Consider the following 26,457-nt stretch of genomic DNA (forward strand, 5'->3'; position numbering starts at 1 on the left):
AAGATAGCACAACGTTAAAAGCCTCCTTTGTTTGCATTGTGACACGGCAGCATCTCCTTAAATTGACTGCCGTCCTTTAATTGACCTTATGCAGCAAAGTAAAGTGGATGATTAGTTGGCATCGATCTGAGTCCTCTCAAGACACAGAGTGACATTTCCTCCCATATTTTATTTTAGGTTTTGCATTTCCTTTCCCCTCTCTCAAGGCCCCGCAGCTGAATGAGCATGAGGCCCGATATCAACACACTAATGCAACCCTTCATCTTCCAGCTCCACCCATTTCTTCGTGGCAGCGGGACGGGCTGTTAAAGTTATGGATTTCCTTGCAAATGGAAATGGGAAAAATATAAGCTGAGGAGAAAAGACAAGGAACAGGGGCCCGAGCTGACTTGAGAGAGTCTGGGGCCCCCGAAAGCTGAGGTCTTGGTTCTTTACAGATTAGAAGATCAGTCCTCCCAGCACTTCCCCTCAGGGCCGAGCAAAGGGAGAGCGGTGGAGGGAAAGCTTTTATTCTGATGCAGCTCTGCCAGTGTTTCCGTCCCAGAGCTACGGAAGCTCAATCTCCTCTCTGAACCAGCTCCCAACAAAACAGGCTTTTCTGCTGTAATGCAGACTAAATCTCTAATTACAATTTTGGGCTTGAGTAGCAGAAGTCATAATTATGGCACCTCTTATTATGCAAATTAATTGACTGATTCCAAAGAATTAATTACCTCTTGTCCCAAGTTTGATTAACAAATGAGAGTTTTCAGCTTCTATTTTGATTTGTTGTTTGGCTTTCTTTTTTCCTGGTGGAGAGAATGGGATAATAAGGAAACAAAAGGTGATGCAGCATGCTGGATGAATGTGAAATTAAATGAATGTGTACTCAGAACTACAACTACTCGGCAGATGAGACGTTTTTTGGGAATCGGGCAGCGTCTGCAGATATCAGGGAATTTAATTTGTCATTTATTTCAGGACAGGATGTATTTAAAAGAGTCATTTCTGCAGAATATTGCAGGATTTTAAGACTAGAACAAGAAAGAACCATGAAGGATGCAAAAAAAAGCTTTCAAATTTTAACTGGAGAAGCTTTAGGAGAGCGCATACCTCCACCAAGGTTGACCGGCCTCTTTATTACCATACTGCAAATACTATATATACATTCCATTTTCACAGAGGTTTTCTGCAAAGTAATCACATCAAATGCAGAAATAATATCCATTCTGATTTTAATCACGTCAGCTCCAAAAGTTAATGGGTTGTTCTTCGGCCAAAATCAACCATTTTACCAAACTTCAAGAAAAGTCCTGAAAAGTCTGTGTGTCTTGATAACACAAAGAAAAACTAAATGTCAGTGTCCTCAGTGAAGGAAACGAAGGTTTTGAAGAAGGACGTCTCTTCATCATAAATAAGAATGCCCCTCACGGTTATGAGCCACAGAAACAAAACAATGCCTCGACCTAAACCCCGTCGATGACCTCTGTGAGCCAGGCTGACCTCGCTGACGTTCCTGCAGCCGAATGAGATAAAATCCCAACAACCAGGTTCAAAAATCCTCCCAGAAGAGTGGAGCTTGTTCCAGCAGCAAATCAATGACCATGTTTTTAGAATCATTAAACAATGAAATGTTCAAGTGTCCTAAAAAAGTTTTGGCAATGCCATCGACACTGCAGACATTTTACAGGAGCTGCACACAGTCTGAAAAGAGCCTCTTTGCTCCCTCACATATCGCAGGCTACCTATTTAAGAGTGAAGTGTTTGCCCTTCGCTCTACAGCACAGCTGTGATTTGACTACAGTGTCTATTAGAATAGAGTTGTATCCCCTCACCCTCCTTGACATTTCCAAAGTAAGCCCACCTCCAAGAACGCATGAAACGAGCGGTCCTAATCCCTGCCTTCGCTCCGACTCAGTGCCTCTGGTTCATCTCCAGCACGATTCAAAACAAAGGCCTGGCAAATGAAATGCATGGGCAGAGAGGCGACGCACAATGTGGCCCACCTGAATAGACTGAAATGAACTAGTCTTGACAAAGCCATGGACAAAAAACTCTCAGGCCTGATTTGCCCGACTGAATGAGAAACCCCTCAAAGCTGGAAAAACCCACCCTTGACTTGTACCCGAGACTCTCTTTAAAAAAAAAAAAAAAAAACTGCTCGCACGCTTCCCATTCTCCTCCAGTCATTATCGCTAGATCCCAACCACAGTGAGAATTAACAGTTTAATTGGTTCTGTTAAACAGACAGAGACGGGCCATATAAGAACTACTGAGCTGAATTCAATGAAGTGCCGTCTTCGGTGTTTGAACCAGTCGACAAGGTCAGCGTTCCAAGACTCAGTAATAATACGGGTTGCAAAGACAATAGGTAAGTGTCAGACCAAAACAATCCAATCCACATCACACAGCACCAAGCCTTTGGGTTTGTTTTGCAATAAGCTTGCCGTTGTCATTGGCAGGGCTAATTACGGGGGCAGCAACTATACTAAAGGATAAATTTCCACATAGCAGAACCCTAATTTGGTCTGTCAGGCATTTAAATTCTTCCTTCCTATGGAAGATAACAGAAGAATACAAATAGCAATTAAATGCTGCTCAACCTGGGTGAGATTACACTCCTGAGAAAGACAACCTATACGAGTGAGTTTATTGCCTCCGAGAGAAAAAGAGGAAAGACAATGTGGTCGAAAACAAACAATGTTGCACCAACTGAAATGATATAAAAGAAGGAGCCTAAATATTTCTTCTTGCGAGGCAATGATGAGTGAAGCCTTGCATCACTTTCTAATTTAACATACACTCAGGGAGCCGGAAGGCCGTGTTAAGTTAAAGGTGGTAAAAGCTGCTGCATTGTGGAGCATTTCCTCCATTATGGCGTCGGTATAGTGGAGCAGAAACAGGACTGTCATCTCCCACTAAACTATCACAAAGGTCATCTGTGTAAGAAGCTTATTACCACCCGTAGTTACGTTTGATTGCGAGGCGACCACCAGCAGTCGTGGTAATTATGATGGGAGCGAAGGAGGGAGTCAGATGAAACACAGCGATTCTTTAAAGAGTCACACAGTGAAATTTCAGACTTCAACACCGATGATGGGACATTCTGCAAAACATTACATTCAGAGGATTTAAATCTCCAATGCACACAATATTAAAATGAATGTAGACTGAAGATCTCCACTGTTGGATGAGAACCTGTAGATTGTGGTGGGGGGGGGGGGGTCAACTAAAATGGTTAAAGCCAATATTTCAAGAGTAGCTCAACCAATGCTGATATACAATGTTGTTAACGGTCAGATTTTCCAAACATTGACTTTAAGCAACTTCAACGTGAAATGAAACTCTATAAACTTTCGCCCAAACATTCTATTAATGTTCGGATTTTAAATAAAACTTTACATTCCTGGGGGAACTACTTAAAATATACTGCAGGTAGTGATCAACAAAACTTTTCAGTGGCTAATGCTGATATTTCAGGAGCAAGGAGCCCGACGGCCAACAGGGGCGACCTGCCAGCTGAAAAGTCAGGGTGCCGGTGTCTTGAGCGGCGAGCTGAACCATTTGCTGCTTCAAAAAATCAAATTAAATAAACAAAAACATAAAACAAAGAAAGACTGTGCAGCCGATTATCTCAAGCTCTCGAAGTCCATCACAAACTGTGGGTGTTGATGGAGGTTTGGTAGCACATCTGTTAGTCACGCTCCGCCTGCACTGCGTAACATCCCGCTATAGAAACATATAGCTGCAGCTGATGGCACCACCTACAGTAAACATCCACACAAGCACGGAAACCACCATTTCTCACGGACAATATTTATCTTAGATTTGTTGGCTTTTGTTTCCTTGGAGATTTGGGGGGGATGTGCTCTCTTCACATTTCACATCCACTCCCCGCATGCTTCACGTCTCCGTTTACAGAGACAAACATTGCTGCTTCTGACAACTAATATGTTTGACTATTTTTAAAATGCTGCATGACATTTGTTTCCAGGATGCTGTGGCCCCTTTTCTCATTGTGGCTGAAGAAAAGGCGAATGTGATTAAATTACAGCTAAGAAAACGATGGCAGTTCTGCGGGAGGAAGTTGGATTAAGAAAGTTTTTCACTTCCACAACAATAAATCCAGCAGAAGAACTTTATCAAATTCATCATTCTGCTTTTCCGGAGTTTTTCTTTGTACTGAAAATACAATGTTGTATTTCCCTCAATAATTAATTCCATTTGGTTAAACAGCGGCATTTATTCAATATTCATAAAAGTCAACACATCCTGCTCTTGTTATTCAAAACATATTTAAGATTCTGATGTTCTACAGAAAAGCGACCAAATATCTGCCTCACCCTTAAGGCCATTTCTAAATCTGACACTTTCCCGTTAGAAATAAAACTTCAACATGAGACACGACTGAGACCAAAACTATGAGCCGATGTTTGATTTTAAAAAGAAGACGAGGGTGTTGCTGCAATTCTGCCTTTCCCGTCATCTCTGCTTCCCCGCTGCCTTTCCGGGAATTTCTCTCAGGCCTCCACCTAATGACTCTTTTGATGAGCTCATAAATGCCACTATGGTTTCTGTGATTCAGGAATCAAGTTGTGAGGTGGGTCTACTCTTATCATCAGTCTTCTACCCTCGGTGGTTTGGTGCATCTCCGGCTCCTGTTAGATCTGGATCAATGCACGGTCAATCCTTTCCCTGAGAGGAGGTATCGATTTGGTTCCTCGGGCTGACCAACCTCTAATCTCTTGAAACAGTGTGGTGCTCCGCCTGCTCTTTGGAGACACTGTATCCTGGCTCAGCTGAGGCCCGGTGCACAGCACAAAAATACAACTATGTCAGAGAAATCTATTCTTCTGTAACGTGTTCGATATCAAATACACAGCCTCCCACAGTCGGGGGTTTCAGGAGTAGGGGGTCCTTGGAGTTACCATCAAAGAGTTTCGCACACACAGAGATTGTTCCATCACATACACCGTGTTTAAAGGTGGACGACGGCGGCTACACTTCCTCCTGTTGCACAAAAATGAAGCGAAAATATCTCAGATACCAGCGAAACAATTTGAAGTCTGCAAAATAGGGACCATATGATTCAGTCTCGGCCGTCAATCATGAATCTTCATCCCGTTTTCAGCATCAAATAAAAACACTTAGACAAACATCAGTGATCAGACAGACCTAAAAAATAATATGTGTACTGAATTTTTGGTTTGGTCCATGCCCCATCCACTAACATGGAGTAGGCAGCATGTATGACCGGGGGAAGATGACCATCCCGAAGATGCAGATTTAACCTAATAGACCAAATACTGAGAGATACGTTTTATTATCAGTATTATTGAGATTATTGCTGCCTCCTATTTTCTGATCTCGAACACTTCCTTCTATCGAATTACACAGTTTGGTCAACGTCTTTTAATAGGCTCACAAGTCGTAACGAGCGAGAGCACCGGCAGCAACATGATGCTAATGAATGTGTACATATTGTTCCATTTGGGTTGAGGGGGAAAAGGTGTAAGTTAGCTGGTGCTAAGTGTCACAGTTCAAGCTGTAATTCTGTCACATGAGATAAGTTTACCGCAGTGTGAACGCAGCCACAGTGTCTTGGAGATGATGAATATTTGATGATGGCTAAGTGCAGGGATGGAACCAGAAGGTTCAGCTGGCTGCTTGGGGAAGTGAGAGAAATCGTATGTGACTGGGAGAGAAGGTCAGCTTTGTTTAGGTCACCACCAGGTCTCCGCCCACTGTTTATTAGTGCATTCATAATCTGACTACGTGCCTGCAATGTTTTATTGAAAATCTGCAGGGTTTATTTCCGTCTCTTAATTTGTTCTTATGGCTCGAGCGAGGTTCCTGGAAGGGGAATAATAAACAACAAGAAATAACGTGTTGAAGCTGAATAGCTCAATACACCTGCATTCATTCAACACGGGTTGGAATCAAGTCCCCAGTTAAAGGTCGGAACAGTTTTCTTAAAATAACTAAAACTTCACAAAAATACTTCAGAAAACATTTGGTGTGTTTTTGTCAACGCAGCAAAACCAGATCGCTTCTAAACACATGAACTCATCTGAAGACTTCACCCTAAAGAGAAAATATCATATCACAATTATAACCATTAAAGTGACCGAGGTTATTTTAAATACCGATACACACACTGAAATCTGAATTATTATAAGAACATCGGAGATTTCACACATCCATCCTCTGTTTCTACAGGGACCCAGACAAAAGTGATATAAATACAAATGAGTCCTTAAATTGAATATGAGTCAATTACAATAAAACCAAACAAGAGCTCGACAGAGAAAGTAAAAACATTTCCTGCACCAGGTCTGCACCATCTTTTCTTTTCAGGAATGAAAGACAAACCCATGAACCTCGCTCTCACTTCATCTGAAAGACCGTGGTAACTTTGGTCAATGCTTTTAATTACGTTGATAATAACCATCATTCATTTCACTGCAGTTTCCCATAAAACCAGTAACCGGCTCATCCCTGCTTTTGTGTCACTTCTGTTTATTAGTTTGTGGTCGTCACTTAAACTCCAGGGAACGGAAACCTTCAATCACTGCTGCAGAATACAATGGCATTTCAGACAATGGTCTTCCTCAGCCCAATCCAGAACCAGTGGGATGAGCTGGAACTCTGACAGCGAGCTCGGCCGTGTCTTGCGGCTGAATGGGAGCGGATCTTGCAGCCAGGTTCAAAATGTTGTGTCTCTACAGAAGTATGGAAGCTGTTCCAGGATAATGATGACGCCCGTGCTGCTGAAATGACGGATGCAGTCTGGTTGGTAAATATGAACCAATAAGATGTGAATACAGACTTTTGTTCCCTGCTGTATTTGACGAACAATTTTACATTTTAACTGATATGCTGCATTATTGCAATGACACACTCCAGACCTCAAAATAGTCCATCAGTTCACAACAGTAGGGAGCCTGTTAGTAATAGATAATTTTCAACCTGGGGAGTAGAGAAGCCGGCCTAATCCTAGTCATGCACAAAGCAGGATATGTTATCCAAAGCTGTTCAAAGCATCTAAATATGGAAGCAGCGGGACCTCGTACTGAATGTTTGGCTGTTCCCACACAACGGATTTTCTGCATGGACTCGTTGCATTAATATCAGCAGTTCAGATGAGGTCGAGAGGTTTTGCAGCTGTTTGTGGAGAGGTCAGACGACACAGGGCTGATGTCTCTGTACCGATCAGAGAGCATCCCAGTTGTTCAGTGTGGAATTTCAAAATAAAAACACAGGGAGTGAGGGAAGAAACTAGCTCAGGTATACGCTTTGATTCACTATTTTATTCTGAAAAGGTGATTAAGCACACACGTTTTAATAAATTTGAATTTATCTGTCCTGGTAAAAATGTCTCCACTTCAGAGATGAAGCTAAAATATCCCGGACACGAACGCTGTCATTTGGCACCGATAACGGCATTTGGAGTCTGTGCAGTAGTGGTTTTTTTTTAAGCTACTACCACTAGCTTCCAGTCACCAGGGGCTGCAGGTTACGCAGACACATGCACACAGCGGTATTCACAACAGCACGGAGAGCAGCGGCTAACTGATGCTTTATTTATTCCATGCAGGAACATGGTGACGTTACACTGATGGCAGTGGGGGAAAATTTCCAGGCTGCCTCTCCACAGGCCAGACTGATTATTCTCAGAGACTGGGTGCTCCATAATCCTCTTGTTTCCGACGGAGGGAGGGAGGGAGCCGACTGAACAGCCGTACATGCAGAAACTTTAATTACACAAAGGTTCAGGGGAGGCCTGCAGTGTGGAGCTGTCCTCTCATGACCTCACAGTACAGATGCATTCATCATATGAGACTTTTAATGCATGTAACGATGTACAGACAAGTATAGCATGTCGTTACCAGGACACTGTTTTAGAAGGATATACAACTTTTGAAAACTTGTGTCAGGAAATAAACTTTTTTTTACAGCTTCTTTACTTAAAAATGAACAAATACACTTAAACTAATGGGGTCAGGGTTATTTACATTGACTTATTTATTCTTTACTAAATAAAAAGCTTAAGAAAACATTTCAACGTGTTTAATGTTTAATTTTCTAAAAACAACCAAAAATACCAAACTCGAGAATTTTATATATCGACTGTCAGTGATTAATTTCCTGAGGGAAACAAAAGAAAAATCATTATAAGCTGCAAATATGAAAACCTGTGAGTATAATCACTTCGTCCCACAACGTCTATCATATAAAGTATTAATCCTCAGTCATTAGTCTGGATTTCTGAAATACCTGAGCCTCTGCAGCCTATTGAGTGAAGTCTGTTACACAAAAAAATATGTTTTCCACGTTATTCCAATAAAATCACAACAGAAAATATTACAATTTAAGAAACGGTGCAGAGTAAAATGTGATATTTAGTCTTTTCTGCGCGGCTCTTTGTCACAACTCGGCTCTCAGATCTGAGCGTTGGCTGGAATATCTCCGAGCATGTTCTCGTCAAAAAGCGAGGAAACATCCTGAATAGGTCACAGCTCCGGCCCTCCTCGGATATTCTGCAGCGTTCGACCGCCAGTCACAGGCGACTACCTTTGCCATTTCGCCGCAGAAATGGACCACAGTTGTCATTTCTCGAAACATTAGTGTGACAAAATAGAAGGCAGACTGACATGGCCGCCACACTCAGCCTTTGCTATTTTTGCTCTGAAATGACCCTCCCTTGTCATCTTTCAGCACATTAGCGTGACAAAATGGAAAGGAGATTGAAGTGGCACCATCTGTGGGTGACAGAGGACGCTATGAATTGATTTTTACTGTCTGATGTGCTCTTTCACACCATGCTGCTTTTCTTTTTTCTTTTTTGAACACTACTGCGTGACAACAGAATATTTAAAGCTCTTCTATTTGCGTTACATTTAATTTTGAGGATATAAGGAATAATAATTGAAAACCTATATTTGTGCATGTTTTATATATTTACATAAACACACACACACACACACACACACACACACACACACATTTGCTCCTCTCCACAAAACAAACAATACTCAGTGAACCACTTAATTCAAGCTGATTTGTAGCAGTGGTCCGATGCTGCTGAATGAATTTTGACCCCAACAGCTGGCAACCATCTAACCAGGCTGCACCCATGCCAAAGAGTGAGGAAGAGGAGCTGCGGCGTTGCACTCAGAGTATGATTTGTAGGCTGCGTACTGTGTAAGGGGAGGATGGGCAATGAAACTTATTTATAGGTGCAATGTTACGATAACTGAAGGGGGAGAAGGAGAAAACGAGGCAGTAACACCGAGGAGGAGAGAAAAGATTTCTGTGTTTTCTGAGCCCCAAAGAAAAAAAAGGAGACGAAGGATATTTATACATTTTTTGTTTTTTTGCTCATTTTCTTTGCCTCACTTCTCAGAATGTTTTAAGTTCACAGATAAAGCAGCTGCCGAGCTGTAGCATGAGTACAAATTGTGTTGGGGTTTCTGGAATTGGCATTTAACCAATCAGACCGAGAATTAATGCAAAATGAGCAGAGTCTTCGTTACAATCAATAAAAGATCTTTGACTTTAGTCCCCTGAAGACTTCGCAGTGTAAACTTTAGAGAAGCCTGGCTCTGATTTACTGTGCGACAAACATGACCTCTGAGGGGTCTTAATAGTGTTATATGGCTTTACAGACGCACTAATGGAGTTCTCTAAGCTTCAATTATAGACCAATCATTCTGCTGTGGGAGGGAATATAATGTATGTGGAGAAAACCACCATCCTCCACTTGCATTGTTCAATGGGTTAGAGTTGACAGTCGGAATCACAGTGACGGGAACACGCTGCGGGGGCGGTGGTGAGCGAAGCCTTTGTCGCAGGTTTTTATTTGACGATCTTCGACGAGTGAAGTCGTGTAAACGGACAATATTTCCTTCGTGGTTAAACCTGTTGACAGATCCGACGAAGTAGCCTTATGTGAATGAAGCTCGCAAAATTTGTCATTTTTGGGCATATAAAGAAAATGAGTTTAAAAGATGAATGGAATTTGTCGAGTAAAGCCCGGAGGTGCTCGTCAGTGGGAACAGGAGAAGGGTGAGGAAGTCAGCGGGATCCTTTATTTTTCACTGTCACCTTTTTGTGTGTGTTTATGTTGCAGCGTGAAATTGTGCCATTTGTACAATTTAATGCAACACCACACATTTTAACACAATTCCTTTCCCCTTCATGTGTCAATGGATGAATGGATTTATGTGTTTGATAACTGCAAAGCGTTGTAAGTTGTGTTGGCTTATGTCACTTGGGCTGTTTTAATAATATCTTTACTTCTGAGGCTCTGCACATAAGTGTAGCTAGAGGGCTCCACGCTGCGAGCCTTTCACTCGCATGTGGGGCTAAAAATAGGCCAAGATTACAGCAAACTATGACATTACATAAGCATAACAAAATCCTGCCCGAGCAGCATCTTCCTTCAGCAGAAAGGTTGATGAATAATCCACGAACGCCGTCCGCTCCCCTCCCAAAAGTGGTCAAATGGTCCAGAAGACCCAGTGGAATCCACTGTGGCTAAAAACGGACTCCGGTTTTTATAAAGGTGTAAATACCATTTTTTAAGCGAAATATAATTTGGCTGCAGTAGATTTAAAAAAAAAAAAATGCAGATTCACAACACCAACAGCTTGGACCACTGTCACCAATAACAAGTCTATAGCTATTTTTTTTATTTCATTGATTAATCAACATTTGAATATCAACCAGTATTAAATAATTCAGAATTATATTATTAATACTTGTGTTCCTACTTAGTTTCTTGGGGGGAAAAAGTTCTGAGCTGAAAACAATTCCGTTACTGATCAATTATGGACGGGTTTCAACCACGTCACCTCAGGTAAACACTTTCAAAAGGTCAGGAGGCTTCTTCCAAACTTTATACTGCTGCTGTAGATATAATATCATCGTAACTGGCAACTCAAAGACAAAATAAACCGAGACTCTCCAATCAGCAATATGGAGAGGAGCAGATGATGCTGGCGTGTCAGGTCAACTTTGAAATGCCAGACAACCAATCAATACACAGACAGTTTGCTAGACTAGCAGCTTCTCATCCTCGAAAAATATATATTCTTATGCGGATTAACTGCTCCTTCACCCATTTTCATTTTCAGTCAAGAAGGTATTAATCTGACAGCCAAGTGAGGCCCAACAAATACTACACACTTCAAAGCTGCAGGAACTGCTTTGGCAAAGCGGCCAGGTTCAAACATTTCTTTTCATTTCTATTTTCAGTCAGAGACACACACCCTGCCCATGGTGCTTTCAAACAACTTTCAGTAAACCCTCAAATACAGAGCCGCTTATTGATGTTCCAACTGACACTTTCAGCTTGTTTAAATTTGGATCCGCTGCTTGAGAGTCGTATTTTAGAGCAGGTGAAGCCTCGTGTTGTTTTAAAGCCATCACACGTAAACACACCACGTGTCATCAAGGGTGTCACCTTCACTTCATTATCGTTTCATGATTTTTGTCAGTGGCAACGTCAGCTGTCGACGCTGTGTCTCCGCCTACTTCAGTTAGTGATGTCACATCTCACAGAAAGTCTGTCACACCCCCCCCCACCCCCCCCACACACACACACACACACACAGCGGCTTCTTGGCTGCACTGGATTTAGTTAGCGGATAATCAGGAAACATTACTTATTAAGAGCCGGGCTCAGGAAAAACCCATGGAGAAATCAAAACTGCCCACACACACACACACACACACACACAGTCACCCTCTTAAGGAGCTTGTAATGGACGGACGACTGTTTCAGCGAAGCAGCTTGTCTTGAGGTCAAACAGGAAAAAGCCATGACCTGTCAAAAAAGGCCTGGGTTCCGAGTGTTCGTAATGTAAAGTTGTGCGGACAAGTGGTGAGCAGGCACTTTGCTTTCGCTCCGTGGACAAATTGGTATCTGTGCCTCCCGCAGGATGTGATTTCTCCCTGAGTGCTTGTTGGATGTGAGTGCTGGAGGGTGGGTCTACAGAGGAGCGTGGCTTTTTCATGGTTACAATGTGAAACCGAAACACAACACAAAGGAAGCTTTTTTTTCTGTGGGCGAAAGAAAGGGGGAAAAAAACTAAATCTGCAGCTTTCAATTGTACGATTCTGGGACCTTTCTATTCATTTTAAGTGATTTATTAAAGTATTTATAATCTCTGAACGACGCTGCGTGTCCTCTTTTAGCAAAAGCACACGGGGACACGCGCAGTGAACTGGATTAGAAGTCCGTCAGATGTGAGGCTGATGAAGAGAAGGGGGTTGGTTTGTCCTACTTGCTGAAACTGTTATTTCCAGAGCCTGATTCATTTTGTTCCAGGAAAATAAACAAAACCAAACTGACACCCATTTAAAGTGTATTTTACATGAGAATCATCGTTAAGTTATGATTTATGAGGTTGTGTTGTCACTACCCACCTGCCTGTCGGTCAGGTGGTCGGTTTGATTGTCGGCAGGATTGAAGGATGAGGAACAAACCCAATTAACTTTGGCACTAGATTCAAACATTCTTTTTGAAAATGAATCGATATCTATGAGTGTGAAATGAATATAGTTGATTTAAATATGTGTGATGTTGAATGATCCCTTTCCATAAGATTTTGTGGAAAGGAAAAAATAAAGCAGATCCAGGAATTCTTTTCACTTCCTCTAACGTGGCGAGATGGGATACTAGCCTTGGTGGAGGTATGCGCCCTCTGCTCACCATTCTAGTTACCTGCTTTTTCTAAAATGTGTTTTCGCGACATATTTTCCATTAAGTCTGGTTCCTTCTGTTAAAAAGCCACGTGTGGTTTGTATAAGATGACGTCTCTGTTGTAGCAGAGAAGGTCAAGTTGTGATTTACAGTGAAATCCTGGTGAAACACAACGCTCCTCATTCGCAGCCAAAATGGAAGGCCAAACTGCCGAGAGCCTCGGCCTGCAGCAGAGAGCAGCACTAGCGTCGAACCACAGGTGCTTTGTGAGAGAGGAAAACCCTGAGTTCGCAATAAACATCTTAATTTGTCTCAGTCGACAGCAGAGGCTGAAAAATTACCGGTGTTATCCTTAACTTTGGATGGGAACCCATTGTTACACCCACCATCCTGGCACCACGTACGTGTTTTGATAAGTTACAGCAATATGAACACACAGTGCAGTGTATGTACTGACAGCTTAGGGTTTTTACTGTGGTACATTTAAAAACAGTGTGCTGTAACACAAATAATACTTTTTATCATATGAAGCATACTGTGAAAGTGACATCTTACTGTCTATGCAAGAGCACACACAACAGAACTGTGAGTCACAAAGAGAACTATCACTCGACGTCACATTGCATTGTGCAATAGTCGTGGCTGGTTAACCGCGGGTGGAAATTAGACGGTTAACTCGAATATAAATAAAGAAAATACAAATAAAAACAATAAATTACTCTTCAGTGATTCAGAAACTAGAGACAAAGCAATATGGATTTTTACCAAAACCAATATATGTATTCATAGTAGGCTATATATAAGCCGAAGAAACGTATCTGATTTTTGCGCTGCAGAATAATACAGGGACATTAACTCTGGAGGGTATTGTTTGCTAATTAGTTTCCTTTTCATACAGAAGAGAACCCGATGGTGACACTGAATGAAACTAAGTGGAACTTCGCAGCCCTGCAATCTAGGATTTCTGCACAAGGGCCCCATTGTTCTCGAGCAGGTAAGATTCTCCTCCGCTACATCCAACTAGGACACGGAGAAAATGAGCTGGTGCATCATTGTGGAGCGGTTGTCTGGCATCACTGCAGAAAATATCAGTCAAGACAAAGTTACAATGGATGAGACAAAGGACGAGAAGTGAGCACAGTGGGGAGACGTGATCCGGTTCCACGGCAACAGCCTGACGGGTCTCATCAGGAGCAAATGTAATACAAGCTGGAGTGTTATGTAAAATGAAAGATGGGAGAACCCGGATCACTCAAGCCGACTGTGCTGCAATTGCTGATGCATACCTGTATTGTATTCAGAGGGGCATTCATTTCCCCTCCGATGATTACAACGGAACACCAGCTGTATTGTTTATTTGGTTGAAAGCACAAATGATATGCATTGATTCCTTATTCATTCATTGTTGAACTCAGCATTGTATCTATGAATGCGGGCAAAATGGGCCCAATTACAGCGAGCGATGCCTCCCTGTGACTCTACAGCGGAGCGAGATGATAAAGGCCTCAAACTGGGAGGAAAGGAGCAATCAAAGGCCACTTGTTGTCCTTTGTAAATTCAAAAAGCGGAATGGAAAACATTTTCTTGCTGTGAATGACAATGGTTCACTCGGGACTTCAGATTAGATGATTAAACCCTGCGCATTTATTAGGGCTTCCAGCGTTTCCACACTTTTAGAGGTATATTATTAATATGGCTGAGATGTCGATGTATAAATGACATTATCCACAGATACATTATACAGTTAGATAAATTACACGTTATCCTAATTTCACTTCTGTCTGATAACTACACATACAGGAAATCGACTAATGAAATCATGATCACTAAATTAAACAGTATTGAAGGCATAACATAGATACTAATATATAATGATCTAACGTTTCCCGGTTTGCTTTGAAATTAAATGGATATCAACACTTGCTCATAACAGATATTGGAAAAACCCAAATGCAGACTCGGCATCATTGCACCGAATACGTCAGAGACACACAAAACTGAAAACCTCCCTCCCTCCGAAACAAGGGAACGCTTCCAACGCGATGGCCGATCCCTCCGCAGCCCAAAGAAGGAGACCGGTTCAGTTTTTAATCCGTAACCAAAACACTTGAACATTTCCACACCAACTACACAATTTAAAATCAATAGAATTTTACACATCACGGAACCCAGCAGCATCTCTGACGCCTGAACTTTCAATCACCTCAGACACACACTGACCCTGATCTGACCCCTCGAAGAAATACACAAACTTTCTCATAGCAGGGGTGTTGATGTGTTGATGTGTTGATGTGTGAGTGTGTGAGTGTGTGAGTGTTAGATGCACAGACAGGATGAGTCTGGCTGAACTGTCACACACCGACGGTAAATTGGCAGCAACTTTGACTATTCAGACACAACTTCAGGAGATAATCTGCAGAAAAGAGCTCATATCTAAAATTCAAACACAAGAAGGCTCCACCTACATCAATAAAATGTGCTTTAACATGAATGAATGAATGTTCACCAACTTAACATTGTCAAGCAGAAGGAACGTTTAGTATACAAGAGAGTACTTTGACTAATATGGCATTAGTACTTTTACTTGAGAAGAGGATGTGAATACTTTCTCCACTACTGCTAACATTCAAAATAACAGACAACAAACCAAAGTAATAATAATAATAGCACCACGATACCCTGAAACTGAAGACAGTTATTATCCAATGTAAATCTCGTAATGTTGACGACAAATGTGACGCATTAATAACCATTTCCTGCAAGGTTTTTCAAATTAAAGGCATATTATACGGATTAGTCTCATTAATGTGTAATGAACGGACCAAAAACTATAAATCTGCTAAAAACAATCAACTCATTCTTTCTACTCTTGACGTGAATAAAGTCCAGTAGTAGTTTTTTAACTAACGAACACACAACTATTTAAACAAGCATGTATTCAGCCAGCGGCTCTACAAATGTCGGAAAAATCCACAGGGGTTCAATTCTCCGAGAAAATAAACGTAGTTATAGACTGGACTGGACTTATTTCTATTTTTTCTTTAATGGTTTCAAGCATTAACGCTGCAACCACTTTACATTTGTGTCTATATTTATTTATGTCATCATATCGGTGTGTGATTCTGTTTGTTTTATCCCAGTTGTCGGTGTTTGGTCAGGATATCCTCCATGTGTCAGACACTCGGGACTGATCCTCTTGCCTTAGGCTGCGCTCTCATGTTGCCAGGTCTCCTTCTTGTGCTCCACGTCAAAGGGACAGAATTTTGTGTCATCGTTTCTCCACAAGAGAGAAACAACACCTTCACTTTAAAGTGGATTTTTTTTTACTGTAGATGCGGCAACTTTGTGTTTTCAGGTGGCAGCCTGCTGGTGAAATACCAATCCCAACCCCCCCCCCCAATCTATTAAAGTTTTTAAAAGTTAGATCAGGCAGCACTTTGGGGTTTCGACATGAAATTGAATTGGAGCCAAGAGTTTCCAAATAATGTCTGGCGCCACACAACAAACAGAGTGCTGGTCTACAGTAACACTGAAGTACAACGTTAGCTGCTCTGTGTCGGGATGTGAGGAACGACCGGTGTGATTTGTCCTCTGAATGTGACGAGTGGGGAAATGTCAGAGAGACGATGTGTTTAAGTGCTTTTTTCCTTTTAGCACCAATTTGACCAGAATTAGATTTTGTTCTCATTTGCTTGAAATTACCTGTGGCTTAAAAACATTTACTCATTAATGATCTATAAATAGTTATCACCAGAACAGGAGGCTGAGCAACAGTCTCCTGCACATAATTCCTCTTAAAAGCCAAATGTATATAATGAGAAAAATATAAACCTTTTATTCTACAGGATAAATAAAAGATATGTATTTGCATTTTACATGTAAAATTATGTCTGTTCATTAAATTCTATGATTAAACTTTAAAATATAAAACCTCCATTACATTTCTTTGTCATACGGGTTTGATAAAAACATCCTCGTAATCATTGCAATTGTTTTCTGATGTATATATCAGCACATACATCAGCACTGAAAATGTTTTACTCCCTAATATCTCAATCGGCATCAGCTCCCTAAAAATCCATACATCTGTCGTCTTCAAGCTCAAGTAAAGAAAAGCGATCGTGGGTCAACAACCGTTTTCACAACCTGAGCGTAAACACATATTTATCTGTGATATTGGCAGTTTGCACCTTTAATTTGAAATTAGCCGCTCATGACATTAATCCCTGATGTAATGCATCACAGTCGTCTGATGCTTGATGACTGAAGACTCACTCTCTCTCTATTTTCCACTGATTTCTTTAACTCATCAGCATTTGGTTTGAGTTCAGAGAAGTCCGAGGACCCGGCAGACAACACCCCTACAAGCATTCACCTCAGTGGCCTTTTGTACGTCACCATTATGCAAATTCAATCATAAATATTCAAACGTCAGTTGAATTCGACTCATTTCACTTGTTTAATAGCACAGCTTGGTCCAATTTCGATACGCAGGCCAGTGGGACTCCTTTCAGAGCGGCAGATTGCTGCTGTTCTGCCTCCCACCCCCCCCCCCCACCACCCAACCTCCCTGGAGATTTGGAATCGGAGCACGCTTACTTGACATCCCATCAGTCGACGGATCACTAGCACGTAGGCCATAAACCTTTTTTTCCCTTTGATTACACTAAGTACACTAAGTGCACAGAGGGACAGATGCGACACAGCCCAGTCATCTGTTGGCTTGCCAGCGGACCCACTATAGACCGGGGCGGGCAACAGGAGGAGGGGAGGGAGGGGCGGCCACTCGGGGTCCACTCCCTTCAGGATTATAACCATTGTTCTTCGTTACAGCTGGGGAAACCTGCTGGGGGGTACAGACGCAGAACAAGTCCATTTCCACACCTGTTCTCCATCACCAGGACTCCTACCAGCTTGTCTCAGAGCCAAAACCACGTTTTTACAGGGAGTCAACAAAGTCTGACTCACGTTCTCGCGTATCTGAACCTGCCGATAATCAAGGTTTTTACGCCAGTTCTAGCAAAAACAGCAATATATCAATAAAACGAATAATTTAAAACTATACAAGTCAAATAACAACAACAACATAACAACTATAGGGCAGAACGACTCCCAATTAAAAACTGCTGCGCTATCAGCATTAATAAAGCTCTCTAACAACCAGACTGTGCAAGGTAAGAACAAAATAATTCATATTTTTTATGCAAAAGATATGTAGACATGCTTTGAGTAAACTTTTATTCAACAGGACTGTTTGCTGAGCAAATTGCAGTGATTTTATTTGCAGATGATGGAGTTTAATTTAGGGCTAATTAATGTTTGTTGGTACCAGCACCTGAGGCTACGTCCACACAAATACATTTTTAAATGCATCACTTTTTGTGAGTCTATGACTTGAATCCGCACTAGTTCACTTCAGCGAACATCATTAGCCACATTTCTGTAGGCCAATAAAAACAAGCCTACTCACCCAGATAGGTTGTGCTGAGTCATGACTCCTCGCCTATCATCAAACTCAGATTTTATTTTGATCTCAAATGACACAGCTTGAAACTGCAAGGTTATAATTGCAAGTTCAAAAATCTTTTCACAGACAGACAGAGAGCTGAATTTTTTAAATCATTAAACAGTGGGACTGCTTCGTATACTGCAGTCACAAGCGTGCACTATCCAGACAACACAGTTAATGCTGCAGTCATCCCTGAACACTCAGGAGTGGATATTGGACAATGGTACTAAAGCTTTAACACTTAACACTATTAAAATAAAGTAATGGACAAATACACTCAACATTTAATAGTTTCATTTCATATTATACTTCCAAGAGAAGCATGAATGACTAATTTAGTACGCTATTAATAAGTACTCCTGGCATGTCTACTTAATGAAGTACCAGACCAGATCTGAATCTGTACACGAGTGGAAGGATTTGTATTTCAAGGTTAGCTGAATATATTTGGTTTTGGACTGTTGGTCCAAAGAAAACAAGCAACGTGACAATGTTGCTTTGGGCTCTCAGAGGATTTTAATTTTCATTATTTTTCAGATGAATTTTGTGAAATAAATTAAACATTAGTTCCAGCCTTAATTATAATCTTTTCAGCTTCAGGGTTTCACACAGAAAAAATGACTGAAATGTTTATTGATTATACAACAGGTATGACATTTTAAAAAACCTGCATTTTATCCACTATTTAAAAAGTTGTGAAACTGTAATAAAACTGTTGGATTGGAATATTTTTCATAGTTTTTAAATACATTCTTTCCCAAACAACTGGGCCAAGTATTTGTGGACTACTGCACTCCACGTCACCCAGCATCACTTTGATTCAGAATCAAAAGAAGTGAAGTTGTTCATGACACCAAAGGTCTCAGCTCCTTCTTCTGAGTGAGCACCATGCTGGTCTGTTAGTCTCAACTACAGTTCTGAGATGTTGTGACCAATACTCAAATCATTTTTGTAACTTATTAACAAGAGGAGACAGTTTGATGACCTTAAACACACAAACGTCCCCATGCATCTGGAAACCTAATGACTTTGCTCGCAACACTTGATCCACGACTGATGAGTAAAACTTATGCTTCCATTTCAAAATCAGGCTTTGCATTCTCATCTCTTGCCTTAAAGACCATGTGACCACATCAGGCTTTAAAACGGGGCAAGCGATAGATAGCGGAAGGGAGCGATTATGTATTTAAGGCAATTAAATAGAAACTACTGCCGTTCTTTTGATGGCTTAAAAGAACAGAAAAAAAATCACATTCAGGAACACTAGCATAGATTTTTCATTGAATTACTTTTCTCGTTGTGACATCAAATAGTATCCGAATAATCGTTCATCCAATCATCACATCAAGGCCGTCAAGATGTCAGTTCACTGAGCCTTCAGCTTTAAGTAACAATCAGCTTTAACTCAGGACAGCAACCGCCAACCTGCAGAAAATAGATGTTTTCAGCTGTGCATTAACTTGGGCTTTATACCTCATGATGAAAAGTAAATAATCCTTTGATAAGATATGCAGCAGGCTGCATGCCGGGCTATAAAGGTGTGACGACGATGCCGCGAGAAAATAGATGGATTAACACTTGTTGTACCACCACAGAGTAATAGGTTCCAATGGGATCTACTTACTCCTGTCTATCTTGTGAAGAAAGCGTGGCTGTTATTTGCATGCAAAAAAACAAGCAAAAAAAAAAAAAAGAAAGAAATCTGACTGCCCTTCACTGGGAAATATGCTGGATTCTCTGGCAAAGATGAAATCTGTGCAAAAGACATAACAAGCTTTTATCCACTGCAGCATCAAACATTGATAGAAAACATAAACCAGCATCCGAGATCAAACACAGAGGAAGCACGTTAACCGGGGAAATAAACAGCCAATACCTTAACCATACTTATATTTATGCACTTGTCATGTTAACATGGCATTTATACATTTTCTTCCTGCAGTCACACACAGTCTCTGCTCTCACCTGCATTATCGCATCGTTACATAACGCCAGAAATATGAAAGCAGACGCTCCTCACTTCACCTGGTACATTGCCCAACCAAGTTTTCAAGTCTCAGCTCGCTTGTGGTCAGAGCGTGCTGCGTTAGCACTCTCTAATAACAGCTGTACCGCCTCTGGTCTTCTAAGTGTAAATTCTGCATTACCATTGGACTTGCAAAATATTTCTATTAAAAAACCTGAAAGAAGGTGAATAAAAATGGCTTAATGACACATTTAAATAATATACCTCCACGCATACATTACAACAGCATACAAGAAAGGGCCTGCGTGGCATTTTTTATCCCTAAAGGGCAGCATGATTATCACTGTCAGGGGTGGATTCAAATTTCTTCCTACAAAGAAATACCTTTGATAATTATATCACTATAATATCAAGCTACTAAATATAGGAAGAGAATCTAAACACATTTCTTTGTGTATAAATGGTGAGAGCCCGACTGATATGGATCTGTAGGACCTGATACCAGTGAAACATTTCCAATTCCGATAGAAGTGCATCTGTGCACTATAAGGATCAAACTGCAGACCTGCACTCCATATATACATTTCAATTTATTATTACCGTCATCATAATACACATTCCTATAGAAAACATACAAGTCTAAAGTATTATTTTTTTAAAACTAAAAGAAACTAAAACTAAAAAAATGAGTCTCAAGATGTTGTTATTGAATCATTGGAGGGGGAAAAAATCCTTGAGGCCATAAAACCATAAATTTCTTAATAAATAGCTAGAAATGAAAAGAAAACCCAAATACAACCAAATATATTGAACTTGAATAAAGAAAAAAAAAATCAAATGCACATATTTTCTGCATCTTTTATTCTGTGAAGTAAAAAATAAAGCATTGGCAAACGCTGATATGGTTTCTGATATCTGTCAAAGGTATCAGCAAACAGATATATATCGGTCGGGCTCTAATATTGATAACCTTATGTTTTCTCTAATGACCACAATAAAATGTCTCCCCCAGTACAAACCTTTATCTTCCATTAAGGAATAATCACCAAAGTCACTTGCCTCTTAACTGAATGCACGATGTGGATATATGTATATATATATATAAATGAATATAAGAGTCATGCATGGTAAGTTATCACTTTATCATTTAGATATTCTTCATGTATATGCAACCAGTGATTGACAAAACCTCCCTTGTCGACTCGTATCCAAAGGCTGAACGTTATCTCTGTGGACGTACACTATATCCACAGTGAGCCCTCTGAAACAAGAGCGAAGCAGTCAAATGTACTGAACTGTGAATGGTTCCTCATAAATCCATTTAATTTGGAGCACTTGTGTGATGTGATGACAGTATGAGGTGGGCTGTGTGTGTGTGTGTGCCAAAATGGAACTTACAGTTAGGCTGAAATTAATTAATACTGCCTCTCTTCCCTCCTCACTGCACAGCAATTCCTACCCCCCCATCGCACCAACCAACGTCCTATTCATTTCAAATAGACATTGCCTGCCCAGCACAATGTGAACCTATGTACTGTGCGCTACAGGTAAATAATTGATATGCTTTGTGCAGGCACACTGAGCTTTGTTTGAAATCAGTGGAGCCATTTCCATGAAGGTAAAGCAACACTGCCCACTGTCCACAGCACAGCAGAGCCCTGTTTAGTTAGCTGTAGCTTTACAGGACAGTTTAAATGGCTTGCATGAAGGGAAAAAAACATTATGGCTGTGCCTCCATTTTAATGGATGAAACGTTGTAATGGATTAAGCCTGGTGGATAATCCACAATGTGACAAACGTGGACATCTGCCTCCCTGTCACTCTCACAATTAGAGGCTCCAACTCAGCATAAAAACGGTTTACATCCCTGCGAGCAGCAGCTTTGCACTGGATCACTTTGAGTTCGCAATCATTCGAGAAAACTGTTATAAGAAGCTGTGGGGAAACTCAGCAGAAACCTATACTTTCTACCCGGTTATATAATTGTGTTTGAACGGGTGGTGTGGTGTGGTGGTGTGGTGGTGGTGGGGGGGCTCATGGGGGCCATTTCTACATCTTTATCGTATCAGTGTGCAAAAGACAAGCAACCCCAGGAAGCAACGCGCGGTTCTCACGTCGCTCAACATCTGCACATAAAAGCAAGATCAAAGCAAAGTGTGACTTCAGAAAAAATGTCAAAATAGAGCGGTGCTACACTCCATCCCGCCTCAGTGCGGTAAATGAGCGTGTGTGTGTGTGTGTGTGTCTGTGTGCGTGTGTTCCGCAACCCGCCAACTCAACATCAATCAAAGCAAAAGCGTGAAAACAAAATGCATGCGTACAGTCGCAGTTTGCGTCGCACCCGCTGCATCTCTGGCCCGACTACAAGCGAGCGAAGCTTTCAGATGTTGCACGATGCTGCTGCTGCACATCCAGTCACGATCATTTACGGGAGAATCACATCCCCGGATCTCGTTGAAAAAATCGTGCAATTTAAGCTTAAATCGTGTGCCAGCAAACGTACGTGTGTGTTGGAAGGAGCCAGAAAACACGAGGCGAATCACCGCGTTGTGCTCTAAACGTCGGCTTGTATTAAAACCCACTGAGCAGCACTTGAATTGCTGATATTCTAACTTTTATAAATGGTTCGCCCGCGTTTCTAATCGTCTCCGCGGGTTGACCCGTAGCGAACCAATTCCGAAAAAACTGACATAAAACGGGAAATTAAGGTTTTTTCCTAAACTATTCCACCGCCGAATACTTACAATAGCACAGTGTCATAATGTAACATTGAGTTTCGTTCTACTTTGTGCGGTTAACCGCCGCTGTAGCATCCGCTCAAAAATCACCGTATTTCTAAAGAGAGTTCGCTGCAGAGCTCCCTCAGCCCGCACGCTGCCGCTGCACTTTAACGCATCGTTTGTTCTCCGTGATTCACAGCAGCGTCGGCTCCGTTTTAAGGACCCGAGCTGCAAAAGTAACCGAGCCAGAGAAGAAACCGAACAAACCCCGGCACACACGGGTCTGATGTTTGTCTCCACGTTTCCCACGGGGACGACAAAAAGACACAACACAACATCTCGGAGTTGCCAGCTGTGCGGGGATGGTGCGCAGACTAAAGTCGTGTGTTCCTGGGCAGCGGGTCTCAAACACCCCGTGTGTGAGCTCCACATGGCGCAAACCTGCATCTCCAGTCTCTCTGTCCAACTTTACGCACACTTGGCTTTTTTTTTTTTTCTTTCTCGCGTCCGAACGTTTGCGCTGCGCACGGTTCGAGCAATGTTCCCTCAGTACGCTGCTTTTCCGGTACAGAGCGATGTAAACCACGCTCCTCGTCCTCCCGTGACTGCGTTCAACGCAATCTGCGGGAGGGAAAAGTGCGTGATCCTCGCGCACACGACAAAGGAAAAGTCCTACCTTTGTGCGGAGCCGCTTGGAAGAGGAATAAAAAGAGAATAGTCGCCAGAGAGCCGCTGCCAGCGTTCGCCATGTTGGACACCTGCTTCAGTATGGCAGAGCGAGGCTGCTTCACCTCCAGCTACAACGGGACTCACTTAATGAGATGCAAGAGAGGGAGGGTGCAGCTTACCATATTCATCTCAGCAACAGTTTTTATATAAAATCATCCTGCTCCTGATATCTGTCTTTTATTCCAGCTCTCTGGTTTTAGGGAGAATAACCATAGACTGTATATAAAAGGAGAATAACTCAGTTTTAGTTGGGGGGGGGGGGGGTTGTGTTTGTTTTGTGCTGCAGGAGGTTGGACCCTGTGGAAACGACCCTTTCATGCTTTAATGTCACCGAACACTTTCAAAAACACATTTCCATTATATAATTTTTCTATATTTTTTTTTTTGGCCATTTTAAAAAATACAAAATAATTAATTGAGCCACCTGTAACATGCTGTACACAAGCCGGACCAGACATAGGATTTCTGTGAGCGCCAATGGCCCCCCAACCTCTGAAAGCAGCTTCCTGATCTCCTGTGTGTTTGAGCGCAAATGTCCTAGTGAGAGCGTGCGGCCCGGCCTCCTTACTTTGCAGGTAGGGGGCCCGGCCGAAGAAAGTACATAGGGGGCCAATTTGAGAACACAGCAGGGGATCCCCTGCAGGATTCAACGTGAGTGAGTGGGGGGACACACACACACACACACACAAAAACTTGCTGATGTCGATGTTATGATCACTGCAGCAGAATTGATGTAGTGTCCTGCCTTGTTGATTCTCTAAATTAAACCACAATTCAAATATTTCTTGATTTACTTGAATTCTAATAACAAATAAACCCAGAGCCCCCCCCCCACAGGCTAGTTTAGCGAGTTACTCTGTGAGCCCCCTTGTGGAGGTGTGGACCTTAGTTGCTGCTAGTTTGCTACGGTCACACTCATTTTATTCTCAAATTCATATTTAAAACTTCATTTATCGATCCGCACAAAACAATGTATTACTTTGTTATCTGTTATGTCTGCTTAGCATATCGTAGATATGTAGGAGGTGGTGCTGCCCCCTGATCTGTTTCAATTGTTGAGCCTGAAGTGGGAGTAGAAACAACTGGACAAATATACATTTTAGTTTGTTTTCACAGTCAGTGCCTCATTTTCAGGGGGGGAGTTGATTCCACAGAAGGAAAACATTCTGGTTCCAGCTGCTCAAAATCTCTAATCTGGATCATCATGATCCAGATTAGGAAATCCCATGTTTGGCTGTCCAGGATTGTGTAAACCATTACAAAACACTAAATAGGACATATGTGAATAGGAATGCATATCACACAATGGAGTGACAACAACAGGTAGAATGACAGTATAGACTCTGATGTTTTCTTTTTCTTTTATTGTTGTTAAAAGTGTCTTTCATAACTTGTCGGTTTTCTATCAGAAGAATTGTGTTGTATTATCTTGAAGCAGACAAATTAAAAAAGTCTTTCATTTCACTGATATATAATTTTTTTACATATTTTATTTGCTCACATATTGGTCAGCTGAATAGTTGTGGTTATACAAAGGTTTGAAATAAGCCATATTAAAATTTGGACTCAGATCCAACACTCGGTTGTGTGACGTAATCTCCTTTAAAAAATCGTATTTTTCCTTTAAAAGGTTTTCAAGATTTGATCCTGTCAGATTACTGCTGAACAACTGGACCCTGGACAGTGCGATAACCACTGTCCTGATAGCTGAGGATAAGAGGAGTTACATGATGGATGATGAGAGCGGATACATTTTATGACACTTAAAATTGAAGTGTGGGTGGATTTTCAAGCCATAAAAGAGAACATTGTCATTTGGGGCAATATTCTATAAATAATAATTTTCTATGGAGGTTGAAAATGCTGCAGAAATGTGTGGAAGACATTTGTCAAGTCTCATTAAAATAAATAATCATTGTAGTCTCTTATAAATATACATTAACCTATTGAAACAGAATTTCAGTAATGAAGAATCCGTCCCCCTTGTATATGGAAATGTCTTAAATTATCAGGTGAGGTAATAACCGGAGGTGTGAGCAGTGAAGGAATGTGGGACGTGAGGGGTTTGGAGGGTTTGGAGGGTTTGGAGGGTTGGAAGAAATGGGGGGGGTCAAGCACGAGAGCATGAACAGAGGTCTTGGATGGAGATTGATGACAGGCAAAGGCCAGAAGGTGTTGTAGAAAGAAACCCAAGGAGGGCGACTCGGGTTGGGGGCAACGTCTTGATGAGGCTTTGTAGCTTCACCCCTGTGGTTTGAGTAATAAAAGAGAAGGAGGCAGGGAAGCAGAACAGAGGTTTATGGGGGAGGGAGAATGAGACAAATAGTCATTCATTTATATTGTGTCTATAAACAGCAGAAAGCACAGTGGTCGATGTGGTTCAACATTAAATAGCAAAGGAGACAAACATCTGGCTAAACACACAAAACATAGTTAAATAATCATTAACTCAACTTCAACCTGATATTAAAATAACAAATCTTCCTCCTCCTCCTACACCTCAAATTTTGGACCTTAACACATTTGCTGTTTTCTTGTATGGGGGGGTAAATCTCTGACAGATGCAGGTAGGTATTTAGTGAACGGTGCTCGGTAATGTTGTCCCCTGGGGTTTGCCATACGAAGGTTATGAGGAGGCTAATGGGATTCAATTCTAGCTTTGCACAGATGTAATATTGCAGAAGTCTGCTGGAAAAAAATAGATTTCCATGGCACAGTAGTCCTCTCATGGTTTCACACCGAAGAAACCAGGTGCACACAGAGGTGCGAGTAAAAGCCTTCTGCAGCTGTCAGCGTTGTAGATTGTTGTACTTAAAGCGACGAGGTACTTTGTGATCAACAGACG

General features: G+C 41.5%; 1 protein-coding gene across 6 annotated transcripts in view; it reads right to left on the reverse strand.

Moving 5' to 3' along the window:
• Positions 1 to 23,713, reverse strand: part of cadm1a (cell adhesion molecule 1a) — a 309,896-nt gene extending 286,183 nt beyond the window's left edge. For 4 of the 6 annotated variants that reach the window (XM_069509991.1, XM_069509993.1, XM_069509995.1 and 1 more), the window contains exon 1: positions 23,560 to 23,701. In XM_069509991.1, coding sequence (XP_069366092.1) covers positions 23,560 to 23,632 — 73 coding nt within the window. In that variant the 5' untranslated portion in view covers positions 23,633 to 23,701. Of the gene's footprint in view, positions 1 to 23,559 lie in introns of all 6 variants that reach the window. The other 2 variants (XM_069509992.1, XM_069509994.1) reach the window with 1 other exon arrangement.
• Between the last annotated feature and the right edge of the window lie 2,744 nt (positions 23,714 to 26,457).

This window comes from Paralichthys olivaceus, chromosome 15 (assembly GCF_024713975.1).
Source record: "Paralichthys olivaceus isolate ysfri-2021 chromosome 15, ASM2471397v2, whole genome shotgun sequence".
In the NCBI taxonomy this organism is placed as follows: Eukaryota; Metazoa; Chordata; class Actinopteri; order Pleuronectiformes; family Paralichthyidae; genus Paralichthys; species Paralichthys olivaceus.